Raw genomic sequence first — 24,224 nt, forward strand, 5'->3', positions numbered from 1 at the left:
ATATTTTATGAATGTAAAATACATGTTTCTTTACAAGCTATGTATTTGACTACATGTTGACATTGACAATCATTACGAATTTGATTGGATGAAGCACAAGTGCCAAATCAATGTTATTGATCCGAGCATTAGGATCCAGCTCTGATCTCTCTACAGGGTCACCACTTTCCCAGATCCACACAGAGCCTCTCTCCATCACCCCCCAGTCCTCCACCTGGTCCCCTGAGATCTATCTATTGTCCCCCAGCAATAAGAGCCTGCAGCATGTGGCAGCCTGCATTCCTCATTGTCCTCCCTAGCTCTCTGATTGGTTCAGACTGTGAGAACCTCCAACCAGACCTAGACCCACACATTCATATGGAGATTAGGGACTATATAAAGGAGGGCTGAAGCCAGGAGAGACCAGATCCTCTCTACAGAGACCTCTACTGCAGAGAACCACACATGGCTCCTACAATCACCTCAGCAATGACTTCTCCTCAGAATCACCAAACTTTAACACACAAGGTAAATTCAAGACTGAACTTAACAAAACATTTGGAGGTTAATCATAGTATGCATTCATGTTGATACTCTATCGAGATTTGATTATTAAATATGCCTTTCTCTTCCTCCAGATCAGAAAACCACTGGTGGAAAAGCTACGCAGAGAGCGAATCAACAGCAGCATTGAGCAGCTCAAGTCTCTGCTGGGTCCAGAGTTCCTCAAACAAGAACCTGACTCCAAGATGGAGAAAGCAGACATTCTGGAGATAACCGTTGAATTTGTGAGACAACAGCAGCTTTCTCGCCATGAAAACTCAACTTCATCAGCGGCCAATCGGGGTCACTCCAGGTGTGTCCAGGAGATGGCGCATTACCTGTCGAAAGATGAGGTGAAGACACTTTCCAACAGAAGAATGTTGGATCACTTCCAGAGCCTTGATTCATCCTCTGAAACAAGACTAAGTGGGGCTGGTGCACTTCAGCTGAGCTCTCCGCTCAAGCCCAGCATCTCCGAAGAGAAGAGTTCAGTGAACCGCGGCATGTGGAGGCCCTGGTAGAAACCTACGGACTGGAGATACTAGCAATTACAATGTTGACCATGTTGGTCTCAAGTGGTTGTTGAGTCATCAACTAAGATGTAGTTGCATTGTTTGAAATTCAAACATGTAAAATGCTTTTTTTTTTGCGCTATTTCAAGGGAAGTTCAAGAACGAATTGTTATCTTATGATAAGTAAGCGATGTGTCGGAATTTGGTTGAATCGCAACCTCTGGCGACCCCTGGCGTCTTTGTTTGGATTGGTTAGATATTGAGGTTAGTTAACTGACTTAACGTGTTCTATGAACGCAGCAATGGCCCCTATGTAGGCCATAACAGCAGGCTTAATGTTATGTTCAGCTTTTAATATTTGAAAGACAATTGCGATATTCGCATGTATGTAGGCCTACTTCGAGTCCTCCGTGGGGATCCATTCAGCCCTTATTGGGTTTCTACATATTTTAAATCAACATGTTTTAATGTTCAATGTTTCAAAGGGCATGCTGTACACGCACGCTTGATTTAACTAAGCGCTGCGCTGTATAGGTCTACATTATATTCCTGAATTTAAAATGATTTGTCTTCTGCGAAGATCTTTTCCTTTAACTCTTTATGAGTTAAGCCTACAATGTTTGTTGGCGTGATTCTTGTGTTGTTGTGATGCATCATCACCTTTGCAGCCGTTATACATCAGTTAATGATGTGAATAAAATAACATGTACCGATTCCTGTGTTTGCCGTTTTATTAGGCATACTTCGTGCTTTCTTCATTCCATAATTTATATATTATTCTCCTGCGATCCTTTCTCGTGTATTCCACTCCGTAGACCCTGAACCGTCTCTTCCCGTGTCCTACATTTTCTTATTTGGAAAAAAAAACCTCAAAACAAAACTATTTTTTTGGGTATAATTAGGCCTACAAAGAATTCAACACAAATTATATTAACAAAAAATAATAATCTTTACCTAATTTATTATTTAGTATGTGGTCAATATAACGGACCTCATGCTTTGTTTACAAGTTGTTTTCGAGGCAACGCCCACTAGTTGGACCGATCCGTAAATTGTGATTGGACGGCACGCCTCCAGCTGCGCCTGGCTGGTCACGGGTCTTTATTGGTGATTGGACGACGGCGCGCACGCAAACTGCGCAGCCAGCGTCTGGGCTCTGCAGTGTGCACCATGGCGGAGCTGGATCGGGTGGAGAAGAGCAGCCACAGCTTGGACAAAAGCATAACGCTGCCGCCTGATGAAATATTCCGCAATTTGGAGAACGCGAAGCGGTTCGCCATTGACATAGGTACGGGCCGTCCCTTGGGTCGCACTGCTCTAGAGCTTGGACCTAAACCTCCAGCTTCTTCTCAGTGTCTCACTGAATACGTTCTGTTGTGGATAAGGTGACGTGTTGTGAAGTGGGAATGGACCAGCAGAACTAGTCCATGCATGCTTCAGCTGTCAAAGTCTGGTCGGTGACTTGTGTCATGGATACGCGGGGTCTGTGTATAGTCTCATGTATCGAATCGATGTACCATTGGACCTAGGGGGTCAAGTGTGACATTGTGTAGCTACAGTAGCATTAGCAGATCCTATTCGTCATCTCATAACCTGCTAGCCATTGTTGGTTAAAGTATAGAACATCCAGTTGTTGGTCCTGCACTGCAGCACTTTGTCATGTGTTATTCAGCGTGTGTCAACAAAGTTTAATGTTTTAACAGGTGGCTCTCTAACCAAGCTCGCATATTACTCCACCGTCCAGCACAAAGTGGCCAAAGTGCGATCTTTCGACAATACTGCAAAGGTTGGTTAAGTTTAATAACTGACTGTTAATGTGATTCTGCTGAGCAAGACCGTGCTATACGGTGTATGACAGCATCAAATATAAACTCCTTCTTGTCTTAAAAAGAAAAAGGGAAAAAAGATGCGTGAGATGTTATTCCTCAATGCGCGTCTTTCATGTTCAATTAAAAGGAGGCGTCGAGCGAAAAACTGTACGAGATCTCGGTGCAGGAGGAGATCACAGCCCGTCTGCACTTCATCAAGTTTGAAAACGCCTACATTGAGACCTGCCTCGACTTTATCAAGGACCACCTGGTCAACACTGACACGAAGCTGATAAAAGCCACGGGAGGCGGGGCACACAAGTTTAAAGACCTCATCGAAAAGAAACTTGGACTAAAGTGAGTCAACTCTTATTTTACTCAGTAGTATACTTTTTAATTTTTTTCGACTTTTCGACTTTAAAACCCAGAAAATCCGTAATCCATTTTGCCATTTTGCTAGCCCCCTCTGTAAGCCTCGCCCCTGTACTAGCCCCCTCTGTAAGCCCCGCCCCTCTGCTTGCCCCCTCTGTAAGCCCCCTCTGTTAGCCCCGCCCCTCTGTTAGCTCCCTCTGTAAGCCCCGCCCCTCTGCCAGCCCTCTCTAAGCCCCGCCCCTCTGCCAGCCCTCTCTAAGCCCCGCCCCTCTGCTAGACCCATCTGTAAGCCCCGCCCCTCTGTAAGCCCCCTCTGTTAGCCCCGCCGCTAGCCCCCTCTGTAAGCCCCGCCCCTCTGTAAGCCCCGCCCCTCTGTAAGCCTGCTGCTGTCCTCAGGGTGGATAAGGAGGATGAGATGACCTGCCTGATCCGGGGCTGTAACTTCGTGCTGAGGAACATCCCCCACGAGGCCTTCATCTTCACCAAGCACGCCGACTCTGAGTTCCGCTTCCAGAACACCCACCCGGATATCTTCCCCTACCTGTTGGTCAACATCGGCTCCGGGGTGTCCATCATCAAGGTGAGCCCCCCCCTTCTCCCTCTGGGCCTTCGTAACGTTGGATCGTCTCTGGGGATGGAGGGAGAAGTCCTGATCCTCGCCACAGAGTGCTTGACAGTAGGGCTGGGAGATTATTCCACTTTTAATCGTAATTCAAATTTATGGTTAAGGATGATTTAAGAAATATATATATATATATATATATATATATATATATATATATATATATATATATATATCGGGTATTTAGGGCAGCGCCACCATTTCCCCTTCTCCAAGGTCCTGTAGTTGGTGGTAACAATAATGCATTTTATTTATGGGCGCCTTTCTTGACACTCAAGGTCACCTTACAAAATCAAATATACATAGTAGCAAACAACAACAACAACAACAAAAACAACAACACAATAATAAAACAGTGTACAAGAGAAAGAAAACGGTGTGTTCATTCTAGTCCCAAGAATGCAACTGACTTAAAGGGAGGAGGCCTGTGTGAATAGACACGTTTTGAAGGTGATGGAGCTGGAGTGCTGGATGTCATGAGGCAGAGAGTTCCAGAGGTGGGGGGCTGAGCGACCGAATGCTCTTGACCCCATGGGAACCAGGCGAGCAGGTGGGAGGGTGAGCTGGATGGAGGAAGACGATCTGAGAGAACGGGTGGGTGTCTTGACATGGAGGAGCTCGGTGAGATACTGAGGGGCAAGATTGTTGATGGCCTTGAAAGTGAGAAGCAGGATCTTGTAAATGATGCGATATTTAATGGGGAGCCGATGGAGTTGCTGCAGGACAGGTGTTATGTGACTGATGGAGGGGGTTTTAGTAATGATACGGGCTGCAGAGTTTTGTACCAGTTGTAATTTATGCATGGACTTAGCAGGTAAACCAAAGAGGAGAGAGTTGCAGTAGTCCAGGCGCGATGCGACCGGGGTATGAACCAGAATCTCAGCACTGTTGGGGGAGAGAGATGTTCCTCTTCAGAAAAAGTAAAATATAGACCTGGCAGCATGCGCTGGAAAAAGTGAGTGTGTAGAGTTTGGCTGAAGTCTGTGGCAACCAAAAGCAGCAATGCAACACATTAATTCCAACATCTTAAACTGAGGCAAGCAGCAGAGTACGAGATGTGTTATTTATTTTGCTTTTGTTAATCATTGTTTATCTTCAAATAAAATCCAACTTAAAAAATATATAGATTTTTCACTTGTATATATATTTTTTAATTAAAATCGTCATCGATAATTGGGTTTGGTTTGAGGAAATCAGAGATTTTATTTTTAGGCCAAATAGCCCAGCCCTACTTGTTCGTCCCAACCACGGTGGTCTCTGGGGATGGAAGAAGAGTGTGACAACGGAGGAAGAGGGGAACTGTTCAAAGAATGATGCGCCTCTGCCCTTTGCAAACTAACCCAGTCGTTTGACCCCTGGCTCTGTGTGCATTAACATAATCGTCATAGTGATATCATACAGTGCCTCTGATAACTCGGTTGACTGCAGTGGAGTTCCCCTTTCCAAACCGTGTCTTCCCGACCAGGTGGAGTCTGAGGACAAGTTTGAGCGTATTGGAGGGAGTTCCATCGGCGGAGGAACGTTCTGGGGCCTCGGAGCTCTGCTCACCAAAACAAAGGTGCACCTTCCTCCACCTCGTCCTCCACCTCGTCCTCCACCTCGTCCTCCCTCAACCGGAGGGCCGAGCGCCTCTCTGCTGTTCTCTGTGTGCGCCGGACGGTGGTCACATTTTAGAAAAAGACATTGTTTGTCTATCATGTTTTACATTTAAAATAAGATAATAATTGCCGTTGAGGGGTCGGGGTTATCGTGTAGCGAGGGGCCCATGGGGCCCCTTGAGGCGGGCCCAGGGGGCCCCTTGAGGCGGGCCCTGTGTTCAGGTGAGCGTGTCTCCTCCAGAGGTTCGATGAGCTGCTGCAGCTGGCCTCCAAGGGCCAGCACACCAACCTGGACATGCTGGTGAAGGACATCTACGGCGGCTCCTACGGGTCCCTGGGGCTCACCGGAGACCTCATCGCCAGCAGCTTCGGGAAGTCGGCCACCACGGACAAAGGTGAGGACCGCCGGAGTCTGGCTCAGAGCGAACGGCCCGGGGTTCAACCCCGACCGCTACGTCTGTGAACAAGACGCCCAACACTAGTCTGCTTTAGAGGTCGATTAGCCTCAGCGTCTTCCAGTTGATGTGGGACCTGTAAGAGTTGGACCGTGGGCGTCATTAAGGAGGGTGCAGGGGTTACCCAATCAAACCAGACGCTCATTCCGTAGCCTGCAGGGACGAGGTCTCTTGTATGAAGGCACGAGCAGGTAGTGTGGCGACACGTCCATAGATCTGTGGCTATCAGCCTTCTCTGCTAACTCAGGCTGGCCAGTGTTGACACAGCTCATTGTTTCCCCGAAACGCAGGATACAGTATGCTATTGTGTCGGCATGGGTCTGGGTTGACTCATTGACACAGAATAGACTAGAAACTGCTCAGGAAACGTCTGAGGAACGCCAGAGCCCGATAGACTGTCAGGAGTCCACTGCACTGGAATTGATGCTTTGCACTGAAGGTTCTATTCAAATGGGCAGTAGATACTATCAAAGTTCCCCTTTTGTATGCAATGCTTTGTAATTCAATACCTTTGTTCTGTCGTGTGCTGACCGTTGAGTTATTTTATAAATAGAACTTGTGTGTTCTTATCGGGAATCTTAGGAATGACATACGGCCATCGCTTTGACCAATAATCATTCCCTCTGTGCTCGTTCGTTTGAATATATGATTGTGGTGCAGTGCTCGCCAGCGGTACGCGGTATCACATGACGCTCTGTCACTGACGCGTTATCACATGACGGTGTATCACATGACTCTCTGTCACATGAAGCTCTCACTGACGCTGTATCACATGGCACTGTATCACATGGCGCTGTATCACATGGCGCTGTATCACATGACGCTGTATCCCATGGCGCTGTATCACATGACACTGTATCCCATCACATGACGCTCTGTCACATGGCACTGTATCACATGACACTGTATCACATGACGCTGTATCACATGACGCTGTATCACATGACGCTGTATCACATGACGCTGTATCGCATATCACATGACGCTGTATCAAATGACGCTGTATCACATGACGCGTATCACATGACGGTGTATCGCATGATGCTGTAACGAGTGACACTGTATAACATCACATGACGGTGTGTCACATGATGGTGTATCCCATGACGTTGGGTCACATGACGTGTTCCCCTATCCCGCTGCAGAGTTCTCCAAGGAGGACATCGCCAAGAGTCTGCTGCACATGATCAGCAACGACATCGGCCAGCTGGCCTGCCTGTACGCCCGGCTGCACAGCCTCACCAGGGTCTACTTCGGGGGCTTCTTCATCCGGGGCCACCCCGTCACCATGCACACCATCACCTACAGCATCAACTTCTTCACCAAGGCAAGGCCCCCCCGAGCCCCTTGGCCCCCCCAGAGCCCTGGGGCCCCCCCGAGCCCCTTGGCCCCCCCGAGCCCCTTGGCCCCCCCAGAGCCCTGTGGCCCCCCCGAGCCCTGTGGCCCCCCCGAGCTCTGCGGCCCCCCCGAGCTCTGCGGCCCCCCCAGAGCCCTGTGGCCCCCCGAGCTCTGTGGCCCCCCCGAGCCCTATGGCCCCCCCAGAGCCCTGTGGCCCCCCCGAGCCCTGTGGCCCCCCCAGACCCCTGTGGCCCCCCCGAGCCCTGTGGCCCCCCGAGCCCTGGGGCCCCCTCGGAGCCTTGTGCCCCCCCGAGCCCTGTGGCCCCCTCGAGCCCTGTGGCCCCCCCGAGCCCTGGGGCCCCCTCGGAGCCCTGTGGCCCCCCAGAGCCCTGGGGCCCCCCCAGAGCCCTGTGGCCCCCCCGAGCCCTGTGGCCCCCCCAGAGCCCTGGGGCCCCCCCAGAGCCCTGTGGCCCCCCTGAGCCCTGTGCCCCCCGCGACGGACACACACGATACACAACCTCAGAGCACAGCGTCAAAACCACAGCCCTCCACACACACACGCTGTGTATACATCCACACATGTGCACGCACACAAACACATAAAAAAAGTGTATTTGTATGGCGACACATTAGTGCCATAATTCACTAATGTGATAAAAGATGCATTCGGGCGTATTATATTATTCCATACGCGTAGATATTAACTGCGAGCGCGCAAATGATCTCTGCGCGCGCGCAAATTACCTCTGCGCGCAAAACAGCCTCTCGCGCGTAACAGCCTCTCGCGGAAGATGTTTTTACACTCGCTCGAATTTAATTTTGGCGCTATGGGGGAGGGAACCAAGGCAGGGCGGGCTTTCCTATGATTGGCCGTTTCTGAAGCGCGATATTTGATTGACAGCCCTCCTCAGCCTTCCTCTCATTCAATTCTGAATTGTACAGTAAATGGCTGAAACGATAGTTACGTATTGTAACTCTAGATTCTATGAGTATAGGCGCAGCCTTTTAAGGCTATCGCTATTGGGTTATCCCTAGGCGTGAGCCGTAGCACTGAAAAAATTGTAATCCCCGACCACCAACAGCGTGGGCCTCAATTACGTTCGCGTGCGGCGTGCCTCAACGACATCCGCATTTCGCAGATATAGTCGGGCGCCGGCGGACGTTCTGCTCCCAATAAACAGCTTTTCTTCAGCTATTTAAAGGACAATGACACTTAAAAGGCTGCGCCTATACTCATAGAATCTGGAGTTACGCTTCAGAAACGGCCAATCATAGGAAAGCCCGCCCTGCCTTGGTTCCCTCCCCCATAGTGCCAAAATTAAATTTGAGCGAGCGTAAAAACATCTTTTGCGAGAGGCTGTTACGCGCGAGAGGCTGTTACGCGCGAGAGGCTGTTACGCGCGAGAGGCTGTTACGCGCGAGAGGCTGTTACGCGCGAGAGGCTGTTACGCGCGAGAGGCTGTTACGCGCGAGAGGCTGTTACGCGCGAGAGGCTGTTACGCGCGAGAGGCTGTTACGCGCGAGAGGCTGTTACGCGCGAGAGGCTGTTACGCGCGAGAGGCTGTTACGCGCGCGCAGAGGTCATTTGCGCGCGCGCAGAGGTCATTTGCGCGCGCGCAGAGGTCATTTGCGCGCGCGCAGAGGTCATTTGCGCGCGCGCAGAGGTCATTTGCGCGCGCGCAGAGGTCATTTGCGCGCGCGCAGAGGTCATTTGCGCGCGCGCAGAGGTCATTTGCGCGCGCGCAGAGGTCATTTGCGCGCGCGCAGAGGTCATTTGCGCGCGCGCAGAGGTCATTTGCGCGCGCGCAGAGGTCATTTGCGCGCTCGCAGTTAATATCTACGCTTGTAGAATAATATAATACGCCCAATGCATCTTTTATCACATTAGTGAATTATGGCACTAATGTGTCGCCATATATTTGTGCACGCCTTGCACATCTAGACTACTGCAGATGACCGCAGCCTGAAACACAAGGTCCTCCCCTTATCTCCAACCAGATGACTGTACCTGCATTGTGCTGCTGCTAAATGTTACGTATTAATGGGTGTTCATCTAGGGTGAAGTCCAAGCCTTGTTCCTGAGGCATGAGGGATATCTGGGAGCCATCGGGGCGTTCCTTAAAGGAGCAGAGGAAGACAGTGAGGAGAACACACCACCGTGAACACAGACTTAACCAATGCACAGATATCAGTGTGCTTAGCCTCTTTCCTCACTTGGTTCAATAACATTTCAATAAAATGAAAGATAATGCAGACCATTCAGTATATCATTGAAATAGGATCATTATGTTTATTAATGGTGTCTTTAGGCCCAATTGGGCTCATCTGGTTGCCATGACAACATTAAGATAATAAGCCTTTACGCATAAAAATCTGCCTTTTAAGAAAAGAGATAACGGGGACAGACCAGAAGGCTGTGTCTCCTTTCCTCCGTCCATCTTTGTGGCTCATCGCTCTGTCCCCCCTCCCCGTGGTCTCGCTGCTCCCTGACGCCTGCAGACCCCAACCAGTACAGCTGGGGGGAGAACTACGCCGGGAGCTCGGGCCTCATGAGCGCGTCTCCGGACATCAACCCCATGCAGCGCGCACGCAGCGGAACGGTGAGTCCACCATCGACCCGTCAGCTCTGAGTTCTGGCTCTAATGACCACCTTTTTGTTGTCCTCAGTGATTTACTATTGGTCCTCCTCGCCTCAGCCGCCCAGATCCTCTTCCTGTCGTTGTCTTTGCGGGATAGTGTGTGGAAATGTCATCGCTTGCTCCTCTTTTGTGTCTCCAGGCTTCGTAACCAACAGTGTTTGACGTTTCATTTCTTTTCCTCATTTCCTTTCCACATGTTTACCTTCTTTACCGTTTAACATTCCCATGCAGTTCCCAGTAAGTACTTCCTGGTGCTATACGTGTGTGTGTGTTTGTGTGTGTCTTTATAGTTTGGAGTTACTGTCCGCCTGCTCCTCTAGCGAGTTGCTCGGCCATGCGATGACATCCAGTCATCTCAGGCCCCCAGATTAGTTTAACACCTGCTTGTGAACTTTTAATTTTCTTCTTGCTTTGATTAATTTCCTCCGCTGCTAACATTTGGTCGCAATCGCCGCCTTTTTCGTATTTTTCTGTCTCGTAGTTTCTAACTGAAAGTTATTCTAGCTGGATTTGAACCTTGTTTTACTGTTTGAATTTTTGTATAAGGGGGTTTTATAAAGACTAAGTCGGCCATGTTTGCTTTAACCTTTAAACGTGTCTGAACGATAGAGCTGCTCCACTCCGGAGTTATCGGGAACATGATTAGCTTCATCTCTGCATCCCCATGACTGCTGGGTAGGGGTGCGCTCTGCTGTACGGACGCTGGAAACAAGAACCACTACCCCAAGGTTCCCCTCTCAGCTGAGCTGTGTCAATGAGGGAAACAGTCCCATCATTCACAGCCTTGGTCAGGGGATGACGCAATAATTTAGTTATAGTGAAAAACTGCTTTAACTTTAACGAAGTCTGATGATTGCAATCCCCCGATGTAAAATATAAATCTTGTTTTTAGTGTTCAAATCATTGGATTGCTTGCTGGGAGGAAGAAGAGTGTTGTCCTCTTCTGTAGATGAAGCTTACCTCAAGACAACACATCAGTTCAAACTCACGAATACCGAGCCCAACCGGTCTCCAGACGTTGTTTAATCATGACCCCCCAAACCGTCTCGTACTCATTAAGCATATACAATATATATATATATATATATATATATATATATATATATATATATATATATATATATATATATATATATATATATATATATATATATATATATATATATTAGAGCTGTCAGTTAAACGCGTTATTAACGGCGTTAACACAAACCAACTTTAACGGCGTTAAAAAAATTATCGCACGATTAACGCCATTGTTTTATTTAAAAAAAAAAAAAAAAATTTTTTTTTTTTTCTTTGGCTCAAAACATAGAAGCAGTAGCCTGACTGCTATGTTCAAATGACATTTGTTCAAAGCAGTCGTTTAATTGCACTATAGGCTCTTTTTTTGTATCGTCCTGTTTTGATCAGTATATGCCAATGCATTTGCACAAGGCAAGCCGATGCACTTCACCATGTTGATAAGATAATTAAAATGAGAAGAATTATGGGACAAAAAAATCAAGGGATATTTAGCTTAGAAAAATAATTTGCGATTAAATGCGATTAATCGTGAGTTAACTATGACATTAATGCGATTAATCACGATTAAATATTTTAATCGCTTGACAGCTCTGATATATATATATATATATATATATATATATATATATATATATATATATATATATATATATATATATATATATATATATATATATATATATATATATATACATACATGCATACATACATACATACATACATACATACATACATACAGGTGCTGGTCAAATTATTAGAATATCATGAAAAAGTTGATTTATTTCAGTAATTATATTCAGAACGTGAAACTTACATATTATATCAATTCATTACACACAGAGTGATATATTTGAAATGTTTATTTCTTTTAATTTGGATGATTAGTACTGACAATTACTGAAAATCCCAAATTCAGTATCTCAGAAAATTAGAATATTAGTTACGACTAGTACAAAAAATGATTTTTTAGAAATGTGGGCCAACTGAAAAGTATGAACATGGAAAGTTTCAGCATGTATGGCAATCAATACTTAGTTGCAGCTCCTTTTGCCTGAATTGCTGCAGCAATACGGCGTGGCATGGAGTCGACCAGTCTGTTGCACTCCTCAGGTGTTATGAGAGCCCAGGTTGCTTTAATAGTGGCCTTCAGCTCTTCAGCATTGTTGGGTCTGGCATCTCGCATCTTCCGCTTCACAATACCCCATAGGTTTTCTATGGGGTTAAGGTCAGGTGAGTTTGCAGGCCAATCAAGAAGAGGGATACCATGGTCCTTAAACCAGGTACTGGTAGATTTGGCACTGTGTGCAGGTGCCAAGTCATGTTGGAAAATGAAATCGTCACCTCCATAAAGTTGGTCCGCGGCAGGCAGCATAAAGTGTTCTAAAACTTCCTGGTAGACAGCTGCATTGACCCTGGACCTCAGGAAACACAGTGGACCAACAGCAGCAGATGACATGGCACCCCAGACCATTACTGACTGTGGAAATTTTACACTGGACTTCAGGCAACGTGGATTCTGTGCCTCTCCTGTCTTCCTCAAGACTCTGGGACCTTGATTTCCAAAGGAGATACAAAATTTACTTTCATCTGAAAACATAACTTTGGACCACTCAGCAGCAGTCCAGTCCATTTTGTCTTGAGCCCAGGCGAGACGCTTTTGACGTTGTCTCTTATTCAAGAGTGGCTTTACACGAGGAATGCGACAGCTGAAGCCCATATCTTGCATACGTCGGTGTGTGGTGCTTCTTGAAGCACTGACTCCAGCTACAGTCCACTCTTTGTGGATCTCCCCCACATTTTTGAATCGGTTTTGTTTGACAATCCTCTCCAGGGCGCGTTTATCCCTCTTGCTTGTACACTCTTTTCTACCACATCTTTTTCTTCCCTTCGCCTCTCTATTAATGTGCTTGGACACAGAGCTCTGGGAACATCCAACCTCTTTGGCAATGACCTTTTGTGTCTTGCCCTCCTTCTTTAAAGTATCAATGATCATCTTTTGGACAGTTGTAAAGTCAGCAGTCTTCCCCATGATTGTGTGTCATACAGAATCAAAACGAGAGACCATTTAAAGGCTTTTCCAGGTGTTTTGAGTTAGTTAGCTAATTAGAGTGTGGCACCAGGTGTCTTCAATATCTGACCTTTTCACCATATTCTAATTTTCTGAGATGTTGAATTTAGGGTTTTCATTGGTTGTCAGCTATAATCATCTTCTTTTTGGCAAAAAACACTTATAATGTATCAGTCTGTTTGGAATGAATGTATACATTCTACAGGTTTGACTTTCTAAATGGAATTAATTAAATAAATCAACTTTTTCATGATATTCTAATAATATGACCAGCACCTGTACATACATACATACATACATACATACATACATACATACATACATACATACATACTGTATGTAGACATATGTATATCATAGTGGAGCCGCCTGGCTCCTCCCGGTACCAGTTAGGTATCAGGAGGTCAGGTCTGCCGGCCTACACTGGTTCAACAATGGGAGCGTCACTGATGCACTGAGTGATCTGTGTGTTATAGCCTTGTGTCATTTACATTTGAAGTGTAGTGTAAATTCTGTGTCTGTGTGCGTGTGTATGTGTGTGTTTCTCTGAGTGTGGGTATCTGCGCGCGTTTGTGTGTGTGTGCGTGTGTGTCTCTGCGTGTGTGTGTGTGTGTGTGCGTTGGTGTGTGAATGTGTGTGTGTGTGTGTGTGTGTGTGTGTGTGTGTGTGTGTGTGTGTGTGTGTGTGTGTGTGTGTGTGTGTGTAGTTTGACATGCTGGAGATGGACCGTCTGGAGAGGAAGCTGGTGAACCTGCCGCTGCTGGAGGACCCCTCCTCCTACGTCCCTGACACGGTGGACCTGACCGTGGACCCGCTGGCCCGCGAGTACTGGCTCTTCTGCTTCGAGGACGCCCTGGACGGGGTACGGCCTACATCACATGATCATCAGTCTGTGGTCTCATTATCAGTGACCCCTGACTCTGTGACAGAGCCCCCAGAGTGGTGAGCCACTGGGGCCCTGCAGCCACACCCTGCTGCCCCCCCCCCCCCCCCCGTGGTCCTCTCCCTGCGGCCCCCCTGACTCCCCCTCTGGTCCCCCTCCAGGTGGTGAAGCGCGCGGTGGCCAGTCAGCCCGACCTCCCAGAGGCTGTGGAGCGCGCCGAGAAGTTCCGGCAGAAGTACCGCCACAAGCTGCAGACGCTGCGGCAGCAGCCCTTGTAAGGTCGCCCCCCCCCTCCTCCCTGTGGCTCCTCATATTGGCCCCCCGGCCCCCCGACCCCCCGGCCTCGTGGCACCGGAGAGACGCAGAGAACCCCTTGGCTGTATTAATCTGTGTTAGACACTTCTCCGTAGAGGACTAATGTAGATGCTTCCGTGTGTATCTTGGATTAGCGGGCGGGCCGGGACGCCTTTAACTCCCTCGGGTTCAATCCCAGGATCTGCAACACGACCTCAGAGGGTTGAGAACCCACCTCTGCTGACGAGTCCCAGGGCTCTAAACGGAGGCGTTTATGATCTGGTCGGAGCCTCCCTGGCTCAGGTTAGCGCTGTATCAGTAGAGCAAAGCCATTCGCTAATCGAAGGAATGTGGCCCACATGACTCAGACTGCAGAGGTCTGGGGAACGGCCAGGCTGTATCTCAGCTGGATCTCAGGCTCATTCATTAACGGCAACATCCACTAACCCGTGAGATTGACGCCGATGCAGTCTGGACGTTGTATAGTTTTACAGGGCTTCATTAGGTTTTATAGAACAGCGCTGTGTGCGATGCCCATTATCACGTCCAGATCGATACCACGGCGTCCCTTCAGAGCCCTGCAGTGAGCCGAGCCGTCACCCTCCTGTCTGCCTGTTGTTTGTGTGTTTCTCTGTGGCTAACCTAGCTTCTCTCCTCACGCAGTGCGTACGGATCCCTCACAGTCAGGAGCCTGTTAGACACCAGAGAACACTGTTTAAACGAGTTCAACTTCCCCGACCCCTACTCTAAGGTCTGAGTGATTCTAGTTCAACCTTCTTCTGTTCTGTTTGGTAGTGCTCCCTCTCTTCTTTCTGTCCTTTTTCTCTTTTAGTCGTTTTTCTGCATTTTCGTTGTGGTTTTACTAAAGCTGGTGCTTGAGGTGGGGAACTGCTGATGGAACAGGATGGGGGGGAACATTAATGGGCCTTTTTTTAAGAAATGTCCATGTTTAGCCTGACGGACGCGTTGGGTTAAGCAGAAACACATTTTATGAGGAATACATTTTTGGGGGGGTAAATCCAATATATATTTCTGGAATAACTCCACACTAGACAGTTCACTTTATGTCATGTTAAGTTTTAAAAATTGTGATTAAGCACTGAGCTGCCTAGAGTATGAACGGCCGTGGGACTAGTGCTAGGGGTTGTTCCGTTGGCCCCCGGGCCGGTGGTACCACAGCCCCTCTGACCCCCCCCTCTGACCCCCCCCCTGGCCCCAGATCAAGCAGAGGGAGAACGACGCAGCTCTCCGGTGCTACCAGAAGGCCGTGGCCGCCCTGGACGCCCTCGGCTGGGAGGAGAAGCAGTTCGCTCTGGTCCGCGGGGTCCTGGCGGGGAACGTCTTCGACTGGGGGGCCAAGGCCGTGTCCGAGTGAGTCTGGATCCATCATCTATCATCAGGATATAGCGGATTATATTGCGTCGACAACACTCCCATACGGTCGTATCTGCTAAACAACTTTTGATATATTTATGTGCAAGATGAAAAGCATGGTCGCAAAATATCATTGTTTTGTTTCTATCTGTATTTGGTAGGTGTGTGTCTGTATTTAGTATCTATGTGTCTGTATTTAGTATGTGTGTGTCTGTATTTAGTATGTGTGTATCTGTATGTGTGTATCTGTATTTAGTATGCATGTGTCTGTATCTAGTATGTGTGTGTCTGTATCTAGTATGTGTGTGTCTGTATCTAGTATATGTGTGTCTGTATTTAGTATGCATGTGTCTGTATCTAGTATATGTGTGTCTGTATTTAGTATGCATGTGTCTGTATCTAGCAGTGGCGGCTGGTGGTTTTTAAAGTGAGGGAGGAAGGAATTGGCCCGCCATTGGCCTGCTTGCACTGTTGGTGTATGGTGGCATAAGAATGTGAGACTCAAGTTGTTTCAGGGTGTTTTGGTGAACTACAAAATAGCAGGGAGGGAGTTATGTGAACAAAATGTATACAAAGCCACCAGTGGCATCACTGTAATTTGAGAAGGAAAGGATGCAAAGCATATTAGTCAAATCAGGCCTACTATTGATTTGTAAAAGTAAATAAAAAAATCTGGGCCTATTATTGGGCCTATTTTTGCCCTCACTGACTGAAGTTATTTAGCTATGTTTATTTTCAGTTAAAATTGCTTGTAATGCTACCAGTAAGTCATGCGTACCTAGCAAACCATGTAGCACTCACAACACTGACGTTGCCATTACTTCTGATGACCTTGATTTTGGGAAGTGGTCTACCTCTTTCTGAATGAATGGAATGGTTTTTGTAATAAGACGTTAACAATGTCCTCCGTTTCCAATGTTTCCATTGTGCATTTAGGATCTCGCTATCGCAGATTTCACTTACTCTGCGTCTCTCAGACTGAGCACCGCGGCAATGCAGACCGGGTTTGTTATCGACAGCGTTGCCAGATTGGGCAGATTTCCCGCCCAATGATAATTTTTCCAGCCTAACATGGTTAAAAGTAGCCCAATTGGGTGGGAAATCGGACCAATCTGGCAACACTGCTCAACATCCAGGGATCCTGCTTATTGGTTCATAGCGCAGACGGATAGATTTTTGCGCGAATCAGACCCCTTAAGGTCCCACCCACTCAGAGGAGGATTTTCCTCCTCTCTTCCATTGAAACCCATGTTATCCACCGGCCGCCAGTACTTCGGGAAAATGAATGGGAGTGGACGGCGGCGGAGGGAGGACGTTCCTCCCTGAAGTAATTGTCAATAGGCGATAGGGGGTGCTAATGTCCCTTTACCCAGGGAAACGAACATTATATATTCAAAGGCAATAAAGTAGTCATATTTAAGGGCATTAATTCATTACAATAGTCGGGGCAATCTAAATGTTTTATTCTCAACAATGTTAGGGAGGATCTTCCTCCCTCTCCTCAATGGAGAAGCCTCCACTGGTATCTAGTATATGTGTGTCTGCATTTAGTATGTGTGTGTCTGTATCTAGTATATGTGTGTCTGCATTTAGTATGTGTGTGTCTGTATTTAGTATGTGTATCTGCGTTGTTTCAGTGTCCTGGAGACGGACCGAGACTTCGGCTTCGAGGAGGCCAAACAGAAGCTGGAAGGTAGGAAACCCCCGCTACTAAAAACGCAAAACCAAAATATGAGTTTTTCCACTCCACATCACTGCTGCTGCTGTTGTTTGTTCCAGAGCGCCCGTGGTTGGTGGACTCCTACAACCAGTGGCTGCAGAGACTGAAGGTCAGCCTGACCCCCCCCCCCCCCCCCCCCCTCAGGAGAGAGAACGGTTCTTTGTAACGCGCCTGCCCCATATTCCAACGCCTCCAGACGATCTGGAGCAGAACCAGAGGGCCTCAGGCTCTCCCTCCTCACCTGTGTCCTTCTTAACGTCCCCACCACGCCTCAGTATCGACGCCCCGATGGGGGACGCCCTCGCTATCTAACCCCAACGCTGAGGGATCAATGCACTCATCCCCCTCCCTCGACATCATCACACCCCAACGACCTGTTCTCAGTCTGACCGCCTGTTTGGTACAGGCTGCCAGGGCCCTCCACTCCAGCTGGGGCTAAAGGGCCCCTGTTTCAGCTCCGCCGTGGATGAAACGTCAAGGGCGTCTAACACACCTGACAGATCGATCCAGCTGCCAGGCAACTCCCTATTGGCCCGTTCCAGCTGGTAGGCGGGGCTACCCATCATACATCTGGCTAGCTGAGGGGCTCCTCACTAGTGTCCCTCCCGTCTCTCAGGGGCCCCTCACTAGTGTCCCTCCCTCAGGGGCCCCTCACTAGTGTCCCTCCCTCAGGGGCCCCTCACTAGTGTCCCTCCCTCAGGGGCCCCTCACTAGTGTCCCTCTCTTAGGGGCCCCTCACTAGTGTCCCTCCCTCAGGGGCCCCTCACTAGTGTCCCTCCCTCAGGGGCCCCTCCCTAGTGTCCCTCCCGTCTCTCAGGGGCCCCTCACTAGTGTCCCTCCCGTCTCTCAGGGGCCCCTCACTAGTGTCCCTCCCGTCTCTCAGGGGCCCCTCACTAGTGTCCCTCCCTCAGGGGCCCCTCATTAGTGTCCCTCTCTCAGGGGCCCCTCACTAGTGTCCCTCCCTCAGGGGCCCCTCACTAGTGTCCCTCCCGTCTCTCAGGGGCCCCTCACTAGTGTCCCTCTCTCAGGGGCCCCTCACTAGTGTCCCTCTCTCAGGGGCCCCTCCCTAGTGTCCCTCCCGTCTCTCAGGGGCCCCTCACTAGTGTCCCTCCCTCAGGGGCCCCTCCCTAGTGTCCCTCCCGTCTCTCAGGGGCCCCTCACTAGTGTCCCTCCCTCAGGGGCCCCTCACTAGTGTCCCTCCCGTCTCTCAGGGGCCCCTCACTAGTGTCCCTCCCGTCTCTCAGGGGCCCCTCACTAGTGTCCCTCCCTCAGGGGCCCCTCCCTATCGTTTCCTGCTCCTCACTGTGTCCCCCTCCCCCCTCTAGGGGCCTCCTCACAAGTGTGCGGTGTTCTTCGTGGACAACAGCGGGATGGACATCATCCTGGGGGTCATGCCCTTCGTCCGAGAGCTACTCCTTCGGGGCACGGAGGTGGGAGACACAGCTCACTGTTCACCGTTAGGTCAATGAACGAACGAACGAATGAATGAATGAATGAAGGCAGGCTGTCAATGAGACAAACTCACTGCAAGGCGCTTTGAACCAGTGTTACTCCTCGTCCAATCAGGTATGTGTATCCTGGATTTGTAACTGAAGCAGAGACGCACTCTGGCCACTCTGAGCAGTGAGTGGTTTGCGGGGGAGGGCTTTGGCCGCACGCATAATGAATCTGATTGATGCAATTAAAAAGATAATATTACAGTCCGGTCTACGTCTCGTGATGAAGAGGCTAACTTATCGTTTTAGGTTAATGATTTTTTTGGGGACGTTAACTTATATGAGAGAAATTTGAGACGACACGTATTATAATCCAACTTGCGTTTGTTTGCTCATGTGTGCGTGTGTTTACTTGTGTGAGTGTGTTTGCTCGTGTCTGTGTGTGTGTGCTGGTGTGTGTGTCGGTGTTTGCCGGTGTGTGCGTGCGCTCTCCTCTCAGGTGGTGCTGGCCAGTAACTCCAGCCCCGCCCTCAACGATGTGACCAATGGGGAGCTGCAGATCCTGACGGAGACGATTGCGGCCATGGACCCCATCATCCAGTGAGTACTGGAGCGCAACGGGACGCCTTGTTCAGCCCGGCCCGTGTCCGATAGAGGAGTAACCCAGCCCGACCCGAGCCCCACACAGTTAGTCTATTTATTTTTTCAACACAAAAGCAACGCCAACTCCAACGCCTTAACGCGCAGATGGGCTCAGGGTGGGTTTCCATACTCTAGTGAGTATCAGACGGGACCAACAGGAACCAGTGAAACCAGGGCCCACTGAGTCAGAGCTCTGGTAACAGGACCAGTGGAACCAGGACTCACTGAGTCAGAGCTCTGGTACCAGGACCAGTGGAACCAGGACTCAGTGAGTAAGAGCTCTGGTAACAGGACCAGTGGAACCAGGACTCAGTGAGTCAGAGCTCTGGTACCAGGACCAGTGGAACCAGGACTCAGTGAGTCAGAGCTCTGGTAACGGGACAAGTGGAACCAGGACTCAGTGAGTCAGAGCTCTGGTAACAGGACCAGTGGAACCAGGACTCACTGAGTCAGAGCTCTGGTAACAGGACTGTCTCCACAGTATCCAGAGAGACGGTGAGGGTAGCCCTGCTATCAGTCGATGGTGAAGCGAAGGATGCCTCCTGCTCCAACCTCTTTTAGTTTGGTACTGGACTTAGATTAAGCCAGTACTTTATTAAGTATATCCCATTTGGGATATTTTAGAGCCAAAAATAAGGGACAGAAGTTTAGTAGTTTAGACAGTAGAATTATAAAAAGGATAAAGATTGAAAGCCATAACACGACCAAAAAGAGGTCACAGTTTTCCTCCAGCGCACTCGTGTTGGTCCACTGTGTCCCCATGGCAGCAGTGTTCCAGGTCTGTGTTCCAGTTCTCAGTGTTCCAGGTCTCAGTGTTCCAGGTCTGTGTTTCAGGTCTCAGTGTTCCTGGCCTCAGTGTTCCAGGTCTCAGTGTTCCAGGTCTCAGTGTTCCAGGTCTCGTTGTTCCAGGTCTCGTTGTTCCAGGTCTCGTTGTTCCAGGTCTCGTTGTTCCAGGTCTCGTTGTTCCAGGTCTCAGTGTTCCAGGTGTCCAGGCTCCTGGTCCCAGTGATCCAGGTCTCCAGGTGTTCCAGGCGTCCTGGTCCAGGGTGTCTCTGACTGTGGTTGTGTTGCAGGGCTGGGCTGAAGGAGGACCGGCTGGTTCTGGTCCAGACTGGATCCAGCTCCCCCTGCCTGGACCTCGGGTATGATTAGTCCAATGCCTTCTTAAAGAAACAGCGCGTGGTTTTCTGCTGCCTTGTTCTCTTAGTATAGATAAGTGGGGAGACATTTATCAGTAAGGAGTTATGTGGTGGTAGCAAAAGCTAATCATACATTTGATGACAGATAACAAACGGATAACAAACAGTATTTATGGAGTACATTGAGTCATGTTTAGCTGTTGGCAGTATTGACTGCTGGAACAACAGACATATTTTAGGGGACCTTTCCTGTCTGGGTTGTTAAAGTAGTATTCCTGAATCTGCTGGCTTCATTCAAACATCCTCTGCCAACATAATGAGTCAGGAGGACTTAGTTTTGATGATTCTGCCGTGAGCATTCAGTGCGAGCGCAGTCTCAAAGATTCCACTGGGGCTTAGAGATCAGACATAAGGTTGATTACTTGTTCATCACAAACAGTTGACATTCATTGCTCCCAAATTCATAGGAGCTAAAGCTACGGTTTTCGGTGAGGCTGTGGTCAAACAAAAACGATCTTCGGAAAATCATTCACTTCTCAAAATAAATCATTTTGAGAAATGATATTTGTAACCAAAGTTTTGGTGAAGCCAGGAGAGACGGTGACGATGTTCAGATAAGCTTTGTGGAGGACTATATCAGTTTAATTCAGTCCACGCGCCCACAAACGTATTACAATACACAGAGCACATCTCGTTTTGCATGGGGGCACATTAAGGCCCCGTTCACACGAAGCCGATTTCATGGTGAAACCGCAAGGGTATTGTACGGTTCGGCCTTCTGTACACACGAAGCCGGCGAATCCGCTGACCGAAACCGCAAACTTCTGAAACCCCCCTCGGGGGTGGTTTCAAATCTACCCGGTTTCGTTTTGGATTCGTGTGTACGCCTGAAACCATAGCCTGAAACCGACTGAAACCGCAAACCATGACGTCATCGCCCCACCCCTCGACCTCCTAGCCAATGGCTCTTAAGCCCGCGGAGTCTCAGAAATCACATGCGAGCCTGCGCATAAGGGCAGCCTTTATGCCTATGCCTTTATGCGCATGCTCGCCTCTTCTTCTTATTTCATTTCTTCTGGATTTCTGTACCAGAAGCAGCGCCCCTTATGGGCCTGGAATGTGTACTACAGCGTTTCTACAGATCTACCCGGTTTCGCTTGGCTTCGTCTTTACGGAGATACTTCGAAACCGGATAGATCGAAACCGTAACGGTTTCGCCCGTTTCGGCTTCGTGTGAACTGGTGTGAACTTCGTGTGAACTAAGTGGGCTGGTAGTTTGAAAATCTGCTTGTCTTGTTCATCTGCTTAGTCAGCCGTGAAATAGATTTTGTTTTTGCTGTTCTGGGCAAACTGGGCTAAAAACGTGTATTAGGTGTCCCAATATATGACTGGGATGATGGATTAGAAGTTGTCTGCTGTGGACAGGGGTTTTATGTTGTTCATCGGTATAATCTGTGTTACTTTACAGCCTGAAAATGAGGGAGAACTCCCAAGTTGTTCTTCAGACAAATGGTTAAAAGTGTAATAGTTGCATATATTGATCAAGGGCTAATTGGCCTGGACTAGTTAATCAATTAGGAAAAGGAAATGAGGGCCTGGGTGCTGGTTTGAGGAACGGGGCTGTCATCTGAACACTCATTTCATTCTATTGCAACTGGTGGGTCATAGTGGAACAAAGCCCCGGTCGGATCACTGCGGCGGACTCCAGTCCTCATATCCAGGACACCGGGTCCAATCAGTGGTCCTGCACAGCGGGGCGTGAACACAGATGGCTAAGGCTGCGTTCCAATAAGGAAAAAACCCACCCTCCTAGACTTACCCACGCAACTTATTGAAATGTTGCTCTGCACTCAGCTCAAAATGAGTGGATGATTTACATCTCGACAGACTATTGTAACAATTAGCCTCATTCTTGACAAACCGGCCATCTGCTTTCAAAGGAGGGCCAAGCGCGCTCCACTTGTAGGATGGATGAGTCCCTCTCAGAGTTAAACACATGCTGTTGCAGGAATTAGCTCTTATTAAAATACAATGAGTAAACTAAAATAGAAAAGGATAAGATGCAGTAAAATACGGCATGACCATCGTCCCTAAAGGGTGTGGGTGAAAGAGAGCAGCAGAGAGAGAGTGGGAGGGAGGGAGGGTGGGAGGGGGGGGGGGTGGGGGGGGGAGGGGAGTGAGAGTGGTAGAGGGAGGGAGGGAGGGAGGGATGGAGGGGGAGAGAGAGAGAGAGAGAGCGAGTGGTTGTGGTAGAGAGTGAGTAGTAAGTGTGTGTGTCCCAGTTGTCCCAGCGTCAGTCCCAGCATCAGTAGGGTGCGTCCCTCTGCCTGTCGAGGGACCTGACCCCCCCCGTCCCAGCTGGGGGGGGGGTCGTCAGCTCGGCGCTGATGCATGCTGGGAGCAGGTCGTTGAGCCGTGTGTGTCCGTGCGTCCGTCCCCAGGCGGCTGGACAAGGAGCTGACCATCGTGGTGCGGGAGCGGAGGGCGGACCTGGTGGTGATCGAGGGGATGGGCCGCGCCGTCCACACTAACTACTTCGCCCGGCTCAGCTGCGAGAGCCTCAAGATGGCGGTCATCAAGAACCCCTGGCTGGCAGAGCGGCTCGGCGGGAAGCTGTTCAGTGTGGTGTTCAAGTACGAGCTGCCGACCCCGCCCCCCCCCGCCGCCCCCCCCATGAAGGAGGAGGAGGAGGAGGAGGCCGTGTTCAGCCCCTAGGGGGCGCCCCACCCCACTCAGACGGGAATGTCCAGAGCGTTTACCTGTGGTGGTTGTCGTGTCGACGATGATGAAGATGAAGATGTCACTTGGTGGATGGATGAGTGATTGTTATGGTGATTGTAGTGAGATTACGAAGGCAGTGTTATCAAGGGGGGGGGGGGTAGCAGAGAGAGAATGTTTTTTGGTAGCAATGACAGGATAATGATTTTCATTAGTGCGTGTTTTTGTTTACATGTACCCATAAAAAGTAATTACCCCCTGTTGTGGTGAATTAACTGCAAAAAATGTGTGCGTCTAATGTGCCTCTGTGCCTTCGTGCCCGTCGCGTCGCTCGCTTCTATCGTTCTGTTTTCCCAGGGGTCAGACATGGCCCATAGCCTACGTCCTTTTTGTGTGAGGTGTTTTCTTTTTTACAATACAAGGATGAATGAATTTGGACGACTGAATAATTTTGAAGACACAGAACAGGTTATGAGTTAATGTTGCTTCAGGGACTTGGTGAAAACGCACTTTATCGCCATCATTTAGTGTTTAGCGGCGAACCACAAGAGGGCAGTGTTTCACTGTGAACTTTAGGATTCCTCTGAAACTTTGCCACTGCTCGGAATTTAACACGGAGTTGCCAGCTTTGTGTTTACATGTAGCCTATCAGGTGTTGGTTTTGATGCAGTGTTCCTCGCTTGCCCATTTTTCTGGAATGAAACAAGGTTGCATTGAGCAAATTTAGCCAGTGGATTAGATACCACGACAAAGTATTATAAGGAAATATTTGACAATGAGTGGTTTGGGAGAATAAACTTAAGGAAACAAAGTCCACCCATGCAGTATGTGGCCAAAACACTGTGAAGGCATTTGGTTTTAGTTGATTGGTAATATCTCGACTGGTTTGAACGCCGATTGGAGGGCCTCTTGTCACGCAGACGCACCTTGTGTTGTTTGTACATAGAATGAACAAGCGTATGTGTATTTCATTAATTTGTAAACACGTTCAAAATACAAGTTTGTGTACCGTATTATCCTCTGACAATCAACCTTCATTAAATGTTCAAAACTATATTTTA

At 48.9% G+C, this 24,224-nt stretch overlaps 2 protein-coding genes across 3 annotated transcripts; both read left to right on the forward strand.

Moving 5' to 3' along the window:
• The first annotated feature begins 417 nt into the window (after positions 1-417).
• LOC115557750 (transcription factor HES-5) lies at positions 418-1,742 on the forward strand. Its single transcript, XM_030375827.1, has 2 exons — positions 418-507; positions 618-1,742. Exons 1-2 carry the CDS (start codon positions 445-447, stop codon positions 1,041-1,043), a joined length of 489 nt encoding a protein of 162 aa, XP_030231687.1. The 5' UTR covers positions 418-444; the 3' UTR covers positions 1,044-1,742.
• A 420-nt stretch (positions 1,743-2,162) lies between these two features.
• Positions 2,163-24,224, forward strand: pank4 (pantothenate kinase 4 (inactive)). Of its 2 annotated transcripts, XM_030374716.1 has the most exons (20): positions 2,163-2,322; positions 2,738-2,820; positions 2,991-3,199; positions 3,611-3,794; positions 5,302-5,394; positions 5,676-5,829; positions 7,035-7,216; positions 9,285-9,366; positions 9,727-9,827; positions 10,098-10,103; positions 13,664-13,819; positions 14,002-14,114; positions 14,798-14,885; positions 15,354-15,505; positions 17,146-17,201; positions 17,288-17,337; positions 18,554-18,658; positions 19,164-19,264; positions 20,380-20,448; positions 22,887-24,224. In XM_030374716.1, the coding sequence occupies exons 1-20, from the start codon at positions 2,205-2,207 to the stop codon at positions 23,158-23,160; spliced, it is 2,376 nt and encodes a 791-aa protein (XP_030230576.1). In that variant the 5' UTR covers positions 2,163-2,204; the 3' UTR covers positions 23,161-24,224. The 2 variants fall into 2 exon arrangements, with proteins under 2 accessions (XP_030230576.1, XP_030230577.1); XM_030374717.1 differs by lacking the exon at positions 10,098-10,103.

The sequence above is a fragment of the Gadus morhua genome, chromosome 13, assembly GCF_902167405.1.
Source record: "Gadus morhua chromosome 13, gadMor3.0, whole genome shotgun sequence".
Taxonomy (NCBI): Eukaryota; Metazoa; Chordata; class Actinopteri; order Gadiformes; family Gadidae; genus Gadus; species Gadus morhua.